The sequence below is a fragment of the Branchiostoma lanceolatum genome, chromosome 1, assembly GCF_035083965.1.
Source record: "Branchiostoma lanceolatum isolate klBraLanc5 chromosome 1, klBraLanc5.hap2, whole genome shotgun sequence".
NCBI classification, from domain to species: domain Eukaryota; kingdom Metazoa; phylum Chordata; class Leptocardii; order Amphioxiformes; family Branchiostomatidae; genus Branchiostoma; species Branchiostoma lanceolatum.
The window spans coordinates 14608676-14622449 of NC_089722.1; the positions used below are offsets into that span (position 1 = coordinate 14608676).

The window sequence follows — 13774 nt, forward strand, 5'->3', positions numbered from 1 at the left end:
TCTTAATTGTTACCTCATATCCGTTATCCCCAGTGCTCCTGAGACTGGTGAGGTTAAAGGTGTACTTGAGGGCTGGATCTGTGTAGGTGCACTCTGTGGTCTGGAGAGGCTTGGGGGCCGCACACACCACGTTTGTCTTCCACTCAAAGAAGTACACACAGTCATCTGTCTTGTAGCTGAACTGTGGGCTTCCCTGGAGGGAAAAAGAAAACACAAGTTTACAGAAAACTGCTTGGAAAAGTACTACAAGACGAGTAACTTTGTGAAGGTTAGACATCAATGAAAGTAAAATAAGATACATACGATAACAGTTACCCAAGCTATTTGGTAAACGAAATCTATCAAGTTTCCTAAGTAGCTGTCTTCTGTTGGTTACACTCTTTATTACACAGGGAAATACATGAGGCCGTAATCAAAAGGATGGAACTTACCGTTACAGTAACAGTTATAATTTTTTACTCAACAACTGTCTGTTAAAGACTAATAGATACATAGTTACTGTAGTCATCATCGAAGCTCATCTGTGTTGGTAGTAATCATAGTACAATTGCCAAAAATTGTTACTCAAGCAACTGGATAAAATTTTGAAACGGTCAAATGGATGTCATCAACATAGTACAATTGTACTGTATAGTTTATTACATAGTAGTTGTAGATATCATAATCAAGTTACTGATAAATTCATATTTCCTAAAAAAAGGTGTAAAAAAAGCATCTCACCACTGATGTTCCCTGTTCACAGCGGAAGACAATCTGAGCAGTGTTATTGTAGTCAGGGTTACTCTCACACTTGGAACCGTGCTTGTAGATGATTGTGATCTCCTTCGTGACTGGGTTGATTTTGGGCTGTTCAAACACTCGGCCAAGGCTCTGTAATGTAGAACATCAAATTAGTGAAAAAAACAGAATTTGCGCTCATCAAGTTCTTTTAAATCCTTAATTATCAAGTTGAATTTACAATATACGTCTTGCATAAACAAGATACCAGTAGTTAGTCATACAATGAAACAGTATAGAAAGGTGGCCAATTCACAAGAATTTAGTGACTGTTCGGAGGAAATACTTTTGTAATTGAGCAAGTCATCACTTGCAAACACATTTAACTTAACTGCTTTCCAGGTATGTAGCAACTGCAAGAATTAATGGCGTTGAATGGCTGAGTGCCTTAGAGGCTAGAGGTAAAAAGTGGTGGAAGGAAAGGGATGGGCTCCACCTTCCAATACTGTGCCCTATATAGACACAATGGTAAGAACTCACTCCCCCTACAGCCTCAAAAAAGGCTATAAAAAGTGACTATGCTTACTAGTACCTTTACCTTACTGTCCTACATTGTAGTTATTATCATACAGACTTACATGTGTGATATAAGCAACAAACATACCACAGGATTTTTGTTGTCTTCCTTCATACACGCGGAAGCCCCCGGCGGACATCGGACACCAGGGATGGGGTTCAGAGGTCGGCAGATGTTGATGTAGTACGCCCCGGTCCCTCCTATTGAGGGCGCCATGAAGTGACCTTCAGCCTTGATCAGTGGGGAAAGGTCAAAGGAGTTTGTTCCATTGTCCACAATGCAAGGGACCTGTGGGAACATAGAACATGATACAGGAGATGTAAAATTAACTGTTCACAAACAGGATCCATACAATACATGGACTTCAAAGTTGCAAAAGTTCAAGAACAGAATCAACCAAAAATTTATACATTTACTGATTTAGACAATTATGTTGTGATTAGAAATATATTTTTTGCGGTAACCTATTGCAACAGGCATTCCGTTTATAAATTTTGTGATAACCTTATCTTCTGTGTGTGGTATTCTTCCCACTTTTTAATATATTTGAAGAGACAATATTCACTACAAATAAAACCTATTCAACTCAAAGTTCCTGATGAATATTCTGTGGAAATTATCGTATTCATAATGCAAATAATCATTCATATTTACAGATCCTTCTATTCTATACAAGGACTGTCTCCAGCTTTAGATTTTTTTCCGTCCCACTCATTGTTTGGGAGCCCAATTAATTTTTGCTGTTACATCTGTCATTTTAAGTTAAAAAAACAAAACATTTTCATCAATTCCATGTCATGACCTACAGATTTTTGGACTGATGAGTGGAATTTTTTTTCCGTCCCAACAAGCAAATTTTCTTCCCAGGACGGAGGGACGGGTCCTGGAGACAGCCCTATTCTACACAGTCTTCTTAAAGGCACCCAGAGCATTTTATGAGGCTTGAAACTTGAATTAGAAAAACTAAAATTTCTAGTCATTCCTACATATAGTAAGTTTCAATAATACTATACCATAATAATTACATATCGACATTAAAGGAGCAAAGATACGATATCATTGTGTGGTGAGAACTGATAGAAAATCTAAGCCCTAATAGATTGATCCTGACTGTCCATCACAATTAGCGGTTTGACCAATGAGAGTGTGACTGCATGTCCGTCAAATATTTCTATTTTTATGTTTTAATTTTGCATTTCTACGTTTTAGCGGAGGTGGGCAGGGCTATGGGATCGGTCTATTTACACTAGGCGCGTGAAACTAAAAGATCGCAATGTAGCTTATTTTTGTGCCACTTTTGAGCACTTTTGATATGAAATTAGCACGCAAATGTGGTAAACAGTGGAATTAAATGTAAATTTCATGAAGATTACAGCAATTAGAATATTTCCAGTTTTCAAGCCTCATAAAATGCTCTGGGTGCCTTTAATACCTAGAGTAAAGCCTGACCTGGGTTTCACAAGCCAATGGTGTATGGAAGGAGAAATAGTAGGTGCAGTCCTCGGACTCGTCGATGAACACCGGCCTGCCGTTGTCCGTCCGGTTGGCGCACACGAAACTGATGACCGAGCTGCGCTCAAACTGGTCCTTGTGGCAGTGGTCGCCCTGCTTGTACGTCAGCTCCAGTATCCCTTCGTTGTAGTCCAGGTTGGAGTTGGACTTGCCGCCGTTGAACGTGCGTTCGCCATGGATTAGCTCCGCCTGACACACGCCTGTTGGAAAAGAAACTCCATTTTGACCAAAATTTCCAACCATACCATGTATTTTTTTACAGCTATATCAATTGTAAACATGCTACAGGTGACATGCATTCCAAAATTGTAAAATGCATCCTATTATCATATCATGGTAGACTTTATTACAAGTTTGCTGCATGAATAAAACCATGCCAAGTTTCAATATCTACACCAGGTCCTGACTGTAGAATATCAATAACGATATATCATGCTATAATCATCAGACAAAAGGAAAGGCATTATGACTATAAAATGTAATTTACAGAAGACAGAAATATGCTTGGAGTTACATTGTATGTTACTTTTAATTAGGAAGATTGAAATTCTTTCAATTTGCTGCCATAATCTAAAACAATGGTCACTGGCAGAAGGAAGAAGACAAAAGAGGTAGCTAGACTTGGTGGACATATCAGAAATATGATTTCAATTATGATTATGATCATAGTATTTACCTATGTTATCCCCCTCACACTTGGAGCCCTTCACAGCTCCACAGACATTGATCTGGTAGGCATGCTCCTTGGTCTGGTCCAGTACTTGGTAGTAGGAGTCTTTCTTATTCAGTCCACTTAAGTCAAATTCATAACCTGAAAAAAGAAAACATGCATAAAAATAACTAAATATATATGTCAAAATATTCAAGATGGTGTCATTGTTTTGTTCTGGAAAGTCACTGGGACTTTGGAAAACCTAATCAACACTTTCACTCTTACTGACTAATAAAAAATTGAATGAATCTGTAACTGTTACTATAGAAAGTTATGAAAAAAACAAATGTACCATCATGGTAGAGATAGACATATGGCATATGCTCTAGACTGTGAGAATTGGCATAAATATCTTAAGAAACATCTAGCAACAAGTGGAAATAAATTAAAGTCTAAATGTTGATTAGATTAAGTGTACTTCCAATCAAAGTAACCAGACTGATTGTTTTGCAGGATTCGAACTGGATCTGAGGCTTACACAGTAACAACAGGAGAAACTGATTAGAAACCAGAACAAGCTGCTAGGGAGCCCAAACCTACACCACTTCTTTATTACATCACAAGCTATCTGCCACCCAAAAATCAAGACCATAGCACGTCCAGGTCAAAAGATACAAAAACGGAAGCTCTGCCGCAGTACCAAGGTCACATACCAGGGGGCCCAAAATCGACCTTGAATTTGGGCTTCCCAACACCCGCCCATATACCAAATATCATCAAAATCCATCCAGAGGTTCTTGAGTTATGCAGAAACACAAACAAACAGACAGACAGACAGACAGACAGACACACCCAAAACTATATTTCTCCATTTTTCATGGAGATAATGACAGTGAGATGTATAGAATAACAGTTCACCTGTGAGGGGGTTCTTGGCCTTACAGTGTCCTTCGCTGGGCTGGTCAGCCTTGAGTGGACAGGCCACGTCCGTGAACCAGATGAAGGTGTAGATGCAGCCGTCAGTAGAGCCCAGGAACTGGGGACCATTTCCCTGTGGAAAACACAAATGGTTAAATTACTGTAAGCTTCCTTAGTCTATCAACAGACAGTTTTTGTAAGACTCAGACCTTTAAACGGATTCACTCAGTCTTGAAACTAGACTAGTACCATTTTCTGTTGACCACAGGAGAATCACATGGGTTCAAGAAGTACCACAAACAGTGATTGTAACAAGCTCTCCTGACTCCAGTTCTTCCCAGTCCTTTGAAATAAGTGCTACTGCTATGGGGTGCATTTAAAAGTTTCATTTCAGTGCACATCCATTGTGATTTGTGAATTTTGATTGAGTTGTGGATAATTGATTTAGTAGTTAGCAAATCATATGTACATGTTTCATGTATTATTGTGATAAGTATAGACGGAATTCCTAGCATACAGTGTATGTGCAATTTTATATATTATCAAGGACTAATCTTAGACTACTAATCTATATGATTGTGTATGTTTATGATATTTCTTCTGATGTGATGCATATGGCACCTGATATAAGCAATGCTGCCCGGGTAGCCCGTTGTATTGAGATGTAGCAATTCTTATTACTAGACAAAAATGAAAAACCTCTATTAAGGAATAAAAAAAATAGCTTTACATTAATTTTACAAGACTTATGGTTTAAACCTTTGAGACTCACCACAGAATCTGTATCACACACAAATTTGATGACAGTCATCTTTTTCCTGGACCCGTCAGCGGTACAGTTTGCCCCCAGGGTGTAGTTGAGTACCAGGTTCCCATCCTCGAACCACGGCCCACCCTGTACCTCACCCAGGTTCATGAACTTTGAACTGGCATCACCAGCCTCTGGTAACTTCATACAGGCACCTGCGTTGTAGGGACACTGGACACCTAAAATGATATATTAGGAAAAACAAAATGAGCTCTTTGGTATTTTGTGAGTACAAACCTGTCAAAGCATGTCCGCATGAATTGCAGCATGACTAATCCAGTGCGACCCTGCCTCCAGACCTTTTAGACGTTCAGAGTTGGAATTACAGCCGTTGTCACTCATCCAACATACACGCTATTGGAAATGACTGCACGCCTTAATTATAGGACAGGGCAAGCCATTGTCATGATTGTTCATTCTAATTGTCCAAAAGAGCTAGGGGAATTTCCCAGGTACAACGAATATGTAATACTATACATATAGCGTCTGCCTTTTCTGTTGAGAGGACGATTAGCTCTCGATCCAGTGAGCTAAACTGCTTTGAGATGACTTTCACCTTTACTTAAATCATGATTATGTTTTGGGTAGCGATTGTATGTGTGTATGTAATTGCACAGCATAACTCGAGAAGGCTTGGATGGATTGTCTTGATATTTGGTGTGTGGGTATAGGTCTTGGTGAGACCTGGAAATGATTAGATTTTGGGTCCCCTAGTGGCTTGTTACAGCGGAACTTCCTGTTTTGATATCTCCTGTTCTGGACATGCTATGGAACTGATTCTTGAGTGGTAGGTTAAGCTCTTATGACAGAGAGTAAGTGCAATAGGTTTGGGCCCCCTGGCGGCTTTTTTGGAACTGCAGGAGCAGGTTTCGCTTCAGACTTTGAAAGGGAATAACTCAAGAAGTCATGATTTTTGGTAAGTTGATAGCTTGAGTGATGATGTACATGAGATTGATGGGATTCTTATTATGCAAATCAGTATCTAATTTGCATAATTAATGAGTAAAGTTTATTTCTAATTCTATGGATCAACTTACCTTTGGAATGCACCACTGATCTGCACACATTGATGTAGAAGATCTCATTGTTGGAGCTTCGTGATGTTGGGATGATCTCCCAGTTCCCATGGGACAGAGACAGGGGAGTCAGATCAAACTGGTTCCCTTTGTCGTCATGGTACACACACTCCACGATCTTGAAGGGGGGGCACGCGTAAGACGTCGCCCACTCAAACACATAGGTGCAGTCAGAGGTCTCATTTACATAGACCTGGAAATAAAACAAACATAATGTCAAGCTAGAGCAGACTTGTTGATACCAACAACTTGTATTCCAGAGGCTTATCACAGAAATTGACAAAGATGCAATTCTTTTAGGGTTCCTGAATGATGTCACAGTCAAAAATAATCTCATATAAGGTACCAAATCGTACTGTTTTCAAAAAAATAGAGCATTCTTCTCACTCCATTATGTTGATATCAAAGTTTTTTTTAGGCTTCGGTAACAACAAAACAACACAAAAGATGGTAGTGGGACAAAAATTCAAAAACAAATTTTATCAGAAAATCATGATGCTTTGCTGTCGTGTTGCTGAAAAATAGAAATTTTCCAAATTTTTTTAAACAAAAATGTTTCAAATTAGGTATGGTCTCAGCACAAAACAGCACAGGACAAGTCTGAGCATGCACATATTTTACAAAAACCGTTTCCTTGAAGCTCACATGACAAAAGAATGATGTCATTGTGATTCCCCAAGCTCTTTCAGTTTCAAAGAGCTAATCATAAGTCTGCATTGTCATCATTGCACAATGTATGCCTTTGGGCATTACCTGTCCTACCACTCTGCTTCCACTAAGTACTAAAAGCTGCTCCTTAACACTAACAATAGTCATAGGACCAGTTTGATACATGACGCATGAGGAAGTTAGAGACAAAATAGACCATACCGTGCACAAACCACGTTAAGGAAGGACCTTTGACTGCATTGCCTGTATGGTGCTCTGCACAGACTTCTAAATTCTGATTGCAGTATTTTTGAGGTTTGACTGAAGAAAAAAGGCCCGGGGAGTACGAAAGATATAAGGATGCCTACTACTAGGGGGTACAGCATGAATCTTATGGTAGCTCTTGCAGTGTTCTGTGTTGCAGCACATATCAGCAGTGGACAGTCTACTCGGGAGGCGAGCGCACAGTGTCGTTACACGGGGGAAGGGGAGCGTGCCTACACGTTTGTGCTCCCACCTTCCAGTGTCCACAACTGTGGCTCCGGCTTGGAGCAGGAAGAAATGAGGGAACTCAGGGAGACAGTACAACAACTGGTAACCAAAACACAACAACTTGAGACAGAAGCACAACAACAAGAAAACAAGGTGCGACAACTGGAGACAGAGGTGCAACAACAAAAGACAGAGGTGGAACAACTGCAGACAAAAGTACAAGTACTGGAGACAAAGAGTTTGGAAGACAAGTGTGCCGAAGGACATAGACTTCCAGGTAAACTAGATTTTAGAAAATTTAATCCAGTTTTTCAACGATACCTTTAACTAACACTTAATGCATTTAATGAAAAAAAGAACAGATGTGTAGCAACTAACAGTACTCAATACAGTCCAGCTTATAATTGTTTTTTGGCGAAGCTTCAGGAGTGAGCTTAATAATAACCTATAATCACAAGTCAATGGCAAAACTAAGAGTGCTACATTGGTTTTTCCTTACAGTGAAGTGAGATCAACCCACCTTCAAGACACCTTTGCCATGGCAATAATCTTTAATTGCTGCACTTAATATATATTACCATGATTGTTTTTGTCCAACTTTTTAAACTCAGTGCAAAGTACAGTACACTGGGAATCAGTTTTGAATTTCCAGTTGTGTGATACCATCAGACAAACAAACAATTGTTGCATCTACAGGTGTGCCTTCCTGCTATCACCTGTGGAAGCTGGGATGCAGACAGTCCGGTTCCTACGTGGTGTCTTCAAATGTATCTGATGTGTACTGTGACTTTCATAATTTCACCTCTTTATCAGGTAATAAAAATATGATATCTTGGACCGATTGCGATTCAAATTGCATCCTGCTTTAATTTACATGAACAAAAATGATCTCGTGAAAATATTGGGAGAAATGCAGTTACTGTATTACTTGTTCAAATTATAAATGACTTTTTGTAGTACTGTATATAAAGTCTGACATTGTTAGTATATGTGTGCGTGTGTGTGTGTGTGACATTGTTCTATAATTGTTTACCGAATGACATATATGTGTGTATGTGTATAAATGTACAATATGTATTATGTGTGTGTATGTGCATGTGTACTCATGTACATGTACATGTACAAGTATGAGTATAATTACGTAGCATATATATATATATATGATTGTTCAATGTCTGTGTGTAAGTGTACCTTTATGTGAATCATGTACAAGCATGCCAGATAACTGTATACTATTTAACTTCCTTCTAATACACGTACTAGGTGAAATCCCCCAAACCTGCTCCCCCCTGTATGAGTCAGATATGGCCTCAGGGGAGTACACTATCGACCCTGATGGACCTGGGAATGGGGTGGACCCATTCTCTGCCTACTGTGACATGACCTCTGTGCCTGGCAAAGGTAACAAACAAGTACTAGAAATAGCGACACTTTAAGGTGGTGGATTATTGCGAAGCATCCTTAAGTTACTAAGTCTATATGATAGTTAGGATTAGGTACACTTAACTGGACTGATTAAACGTTAATTTGCACTTTATAAGTTTATTGATTGAAGAATATTTGCATATTTCATTATTTGATCATAAAATGGAGCGATCATTACTTGACAAGTAATGTTTAATGTAATTTATGTACTAGATATTTTGCAAAATGATGCTTGAAGGTTACTTAGTATACATTATATTTCAAAGTAAAAGTATTACAACTAATGGAGTACATACCACTATATTCTTAATCAACAGTAAGTGTGTACACATATTTGTGGGGTTAGATTTCTTTGACTTTGAGGGCAGTGGATAATACAATGTCCCACATTCTGCATATTGATGTTGTATGAGTCTATGACTCAAAAAATTTTGACACTGTTAAACAAACAGGCAAGGCTACATTTAAAATTAGTATTTCAGAGAATCTACGTACTTGACAAATATGTGACACGTGAAGAGATGACCTTCCATTTTGCCCCCCTCCCCACTTTGTCTCTGCCTGATCAGGTGTGACAGTGATCAGCCATGACAGCGAGGCCCGCACCCATGTCAGAGGTTATGATGGTGCTGGTTCGTACATGCGTGATGTGACCTATCAGGCATCGTTGGACCAGATCAGAGCCCTAATAGTTGTCTCACAGTCTTGCCAGCAGTTTATCAAGGTACATATATTATATTACATACTTATTAGCAAAAGGTAATTTTGTTACTAAAATTATAGTGTTCTAGATCAAAGTAAGGGCTTCACTGGATAAAATGAGCTATACAAAGCTGAATATTGAATAATCCTCTTATTCTTTATGTTCACCCCAGACTATTTTCCAAAAAAGATTGTATTATTTTTTTTCCCTGTCGCTCCCATCATTGAGGGACACATTGCACAATGTAGTAAATGCACTATCATCATATGACTCTGTACAAATACAGTATTTCAATCTGTAAATGCAGTATGAGTGCTACCACTCCGTGATGAACTTTGGTGATACTGACATTGCCTGGTGGATGACCTGGGACGGCAGGAGGGCAGACTACTGGGGAGGGGCTACCCCTGGCAGTGGCATGTGTGGATGTGGCCAAGAAGGTAGGCGCTCAGGCTTTTAGCCAGGCATGGGTCCATGTGTCATTTGGACGCATGATATTAGAATAACAAGGAAGTTAGACGCCCTCTTTTTTAGCTGAACGTACAGAGGACCCCCTGTTTCCCTGGTAATTACAGACACATGTTACTGTGTTACAGTGTCACTGATGCTTTTTTTAGTTCTACCATGCAGACACTGGGACAGAATGAAAACTGATTGACATGCACAGATACCAGGAAATTCTTAATCCATAGAGCCCATTGGGAGACAGAGAGGGAACCAGCAGTTTTTAGTGATTAAAATGGTGTGCTAAAAGTATGATATGACTAGAAAACACCTAACCCCCGCATCACAGCACCCCCACACCCCTATTTTTGGACCCTTTGTCTCTATAAATCGTAGCTAAAAGCCTGTAGGCGCTACATAGAGTCATGTAGCTTGTAATTCTCTGAGACGTATCTTGGAAATGAAAATTTTTCAATCAGAATTATAGAATAATAATTATAGACAGTTTAAAAGGCCTAGTACATGATTATGGTAATATTCTTTATTTAGTGTAACATTTTGACCCCTGAATTCAATGGTAAAGTTGCAGGTTTTCATATCTCAGCTAGGTGCAGGCATTAGCTGGACTAGCATGCTTTGGGGTTACCAGATACATGCATATGTAGTCCCAGCAAAATACATTTTTGTACAATGCATCCAAGTAATAGATGCATTGTTATAGCAAATAGAAACAAAACTATCATCGATGGTAACTTAGTAAACAGTACAGTACCTGGTGATATACCTATCAGGTTTTTAATATTCAAAAATTTAAATGTTACCATGCAGGCACCTGTGATAATGGAAAACCCAAGTGTAACTGTGATAACAATGACTACAACTGGCGCAGCGACGAGGGCCTCCTGACCCACAACCCTGACCTGCCCGTCACTCAACTCAGGTTTGGTGACACTTTGGGTTATCAAGCAAATGGCTATCATCGTCTTGGAAAACTCAGGTGTTCATAAAGGCATACAGAGCATTTTATGAGGCTTGAAACTTGAATTTAAAAAAACTCAACTTTCTAGTCATTCCTATAGATAGTAAGTTTCAATAACACTTTACCATTACATATCGAAATTAAATGAGTAAAGATACGATGTCGTTGTGTGGTGACAACTGATAGAAGATCCAAACCCAAATAGACTGATCCTGACTGTCCAAGGCAATTAGTGGTTCAACCAACAACAAAAAATGAGAGGGTGACTCCATGTTCGTCAAATATTTGCATTTTTATGTTTTATTTTAATTTTGCATTTCTACGTTTTGACGGAGGCTATGGTATCTACAGTATTTACAGTAAGCACATGAAACTAAAAGATTACCAATGTAGATTATTTTTGTGCCGTTCTTGCGCACTTTTGAAAAATCTGAACACAAATGTGGTAAACAGTGGCATTAAATGTCAATTTCATAAAGATAACTATTTGATGATGAAACTTTCTTTAAAAAGCTTTCTTTTTTAAAATAATACAGTTACCAGAATGAATTATACATGTATTTGTATGACATATAATCAATTTGACAACTTTGATGTGATTTTAACATGAAACGCTGTACTCATGTATCCAATCCTGAATAAAAAAAGTACTTACAGGTCCAGGTTTGGGTCCATCCTTGCATTTCCCGTCAGCGCAGTGGTCGCAGTAGAAGTTGATGGCAGTAGAACGGTTGTACACAGTGTGACACTTCTCTCCACCAGTGTAGTTCAACAAGATCTGCCCATCCTCATACACAACTGTCTTGTTAAATGTACCTGTCAAATACAACATAGTCACCTTAAAACAAGGATGGTTCTTATTGTTTGACACTTTATATAATTATGTAAATACTTTGTAGTTGGGAACGCATTTATAAGCAGCGACACCTGTGCTGCAGTGCAATGTGAACCAGTTAGAATTGCCTTGAAGAAGGTGACAGATGGTCTCCGAAACGTCAGTGGAATAAATCTCTTTGTTGTGTAAAAAGAGTCTTTTTATTCAGTGACTAACCTGATGAAACTATTTCAACCCCTTTCAAGTTGAATGTTCGACAGCAGATTCTTCTGAATCAAGTCTTTTTCTTAGATTGACTTCATGTGTCACAAATGTTATCCTAATTGTTCTCTTTAATTATATTTTTAGTTCCTGTGTCATTCACGTAAAACAAAAACTCAAAGATGATAATGACTCTAATATAATTGTAATGTCCTTCACACAAGACATCATTCCATGACTACTACAAAATTATTGTACAAAAGAAATGTGGTAGAGACACTTACATGTACCTGTCATGGTTTTCTTTTAAATGAACATCACAAAAATGAAAACTGTTTTTAAATCATCATATCATATACTTTTGAATATAATTTTTTACAAGAAAACACCTTGAAAAATGTATGATGCACATCTTTGCCTTTTGAAATTCAGATTTGGAGCTGTCCTAGGTTTTTGAAATGTATGTCATTCCTCTTGTCATTTTGTACAACAAAATAACAATGATTCTAAATTCCTTCTTACCTGTAACATGGACCTCAGGATCAACTCCAGGCAGGGTCTTCTGACAGGCACTGACGTCTTTATGAACCTTAGCATCGCACACCCCCATCCCCTCGTGGATCGGCCCGCACACGTTCAGATTGTACTCATACTGCTGCGTTCTAACTCTGGAGTGTGGACAGAATGATACAGAATTGAACAGGTGGGCAAGTGAAAGAGGCACGGTTTTTCAATTACCTCTTTCTAGATCTTAAAATTCTAAAATTGCATTTTTATTTATCAAGTCTTAGAAATGTTTTATAAGAAGAACTTTATTGCACGACAATTGTACATGGTACAAAGTATGGCAAGAATTCGTAAACATAATACAAAGAAGAAGTATAGAATAAAACTTAACATCCTATAATTACTAAATAAATACAATACAATAAGGGCTAGTATATATTTTGATATAGCATCCTAATTACTAATACAATACAATAAGGGCTAGCATACATTTTTATATAGCGTAACAGTTATGATCGAGTTGGTTTAATCATTTAGTTTTATATGTATTGACTCAATGTTGTCGTCACAATTGGAGCTACGTACATGTATATTAATCAGGATAAAGGAAAAATTTCGCTTGAGTTAGTTTCTAGCAATGTTCTTTTGTATCGAAAAGCTATCACACTCAGGAAAAATATACATCTTGCATGCCCACGCATCATTTTGTTTCAAACAAAAACAGCCTAGTTACTCGCAACTCCAAATTTGCCCAAATCTTGACCTTACACATTAGGGTTAGATTATAGCAAATTGGGCTTTCTTACCTGTAGTCATGAGTGTAGTTGTACAGAGGGGAGAGGTCAAATTCAAATCCATAGAGCGGGTCCCTGACGCGACAGTTGCTTCCGACGGCCCGCCTGATTGGACAGGCACTCGGGGTGCGCCACAGGAAGGCGTACTCGCAGCCGTCCTGTGTCGTTGTCTGAAATGTTGGAGTGCCCTGAAGAGGACAAAGGATTTCCTTTAGTCTGATACCCTTAATTCCTTTAGCCTATAAGGCTAGTCTTAGGCTAGGGGGTTCAACAGTTCTCAACAAATTAGCCTATCTTGAAAGAGAGAGAGACTTTGGAGAAGCAAAGTGGACATAGTTGGGGCAAGCATCATTGACAATTATTCATGAAAAGCTAACATTATTGTATTCTAGCCATTTACATAATCTTGTAAAATTTCATTTACAAAAAGGAAATATAATGTAGGCATTGAATAAAAAACAAGTTGAAATTTGTAGAATCTGAAAC

General features: G+C 38.5%; 2 protein-coding genes across 2 annotated transcripts in view; one reads left to right on the plus strand and one right to left on the minus strand.

Annotated features, from left to right (window-relative positions):
• Positions 1–13774, minus strand: part of LOC136436605 (cation-independent mannose-6-phosphate receptor-like) — a 42610-nt gene that overhangs the window by 9927 nt on the left and 18909 nt on the right. The window contains exons 20-30 of the mRNA XM_066430725.1: positions 13301–13476; positions 12510–12655; positions 11607–11767; positions 6222–6453; positions 5149–5363; positions 4377–4509; positions 3483–3617; positions 2744–3006; positions 1382–1582; positions 721–870; positions 14–193 (exon numbers count right to left, since the gene is read on the minus strand). Of these exons, the coding sequence (XP_066286822.1) occupies positions 14–193; positions 721–870; positions 1382–1582; positions 2744–3006; positions 3483–3617; positions 4377–4509; positions 5149–5363; positions 6222–6453; positions 11607–11767; positions 12510–12655; positions 13301–13476 (1992 nt within the window). The remainder of the gene's footprint in view (positions 1–13; positions 194–720; positions 871–1381; positions 1583–2743; positions 3007–3482; positions 3618–4376; positions 4510–5148; positions 5364–6221; positions 6454–11606; positions 11768–12509; positions 12656–13300; positions 13477–13774) is intronic.
• On the plus strand, positions 7052–11611 carry LOC136436614 (contactin-associated protein-like 2). The gene is made up of 6 exons (XM_066430737.1): positions 7052–7677; positions 8097–8213; positions 8664–8801; positions 9395–9549; positions 9836–9968; positions 10801–11611. Exons 1-6 carry the CDS (start codon positions 7269–7271, stop codon positions 10977–10979), a joined length of 1131 nt encoding a protein of 376 aa, XP_066286834.1. The 5' UTR covers positions 7052–7268; the 3' UTR covers positions 10980–11611.

What these genes read in the sequence shown, in the direction of transcription:
- LOC136436614 (XM_066430737.1), top strand. Translation starts at nt 7,269, where the DNA reads ATGCCTACTACTAGGGGGTACAGCATGAATCTTATGGTAGCTCTTGCA. An exon ending in GACCTCTGTGCCTGGCAAAG is followed by an intron (nt 8,802 to 9,394) that starts GTAACAAACAAG and finishes CTGCCTGATCAG; the next exon opens with GTGTGACAGTGATCAGCCAT. An exon ending in GTGTGGATGTGGCCAAGAAG is followed by an intron (nt 9,969 to 10,800) that starts GTAGGCGCTCAG and finishes GTTACCATGCAG; the next exon opens with GCACCTGTGATAATGGAAAA.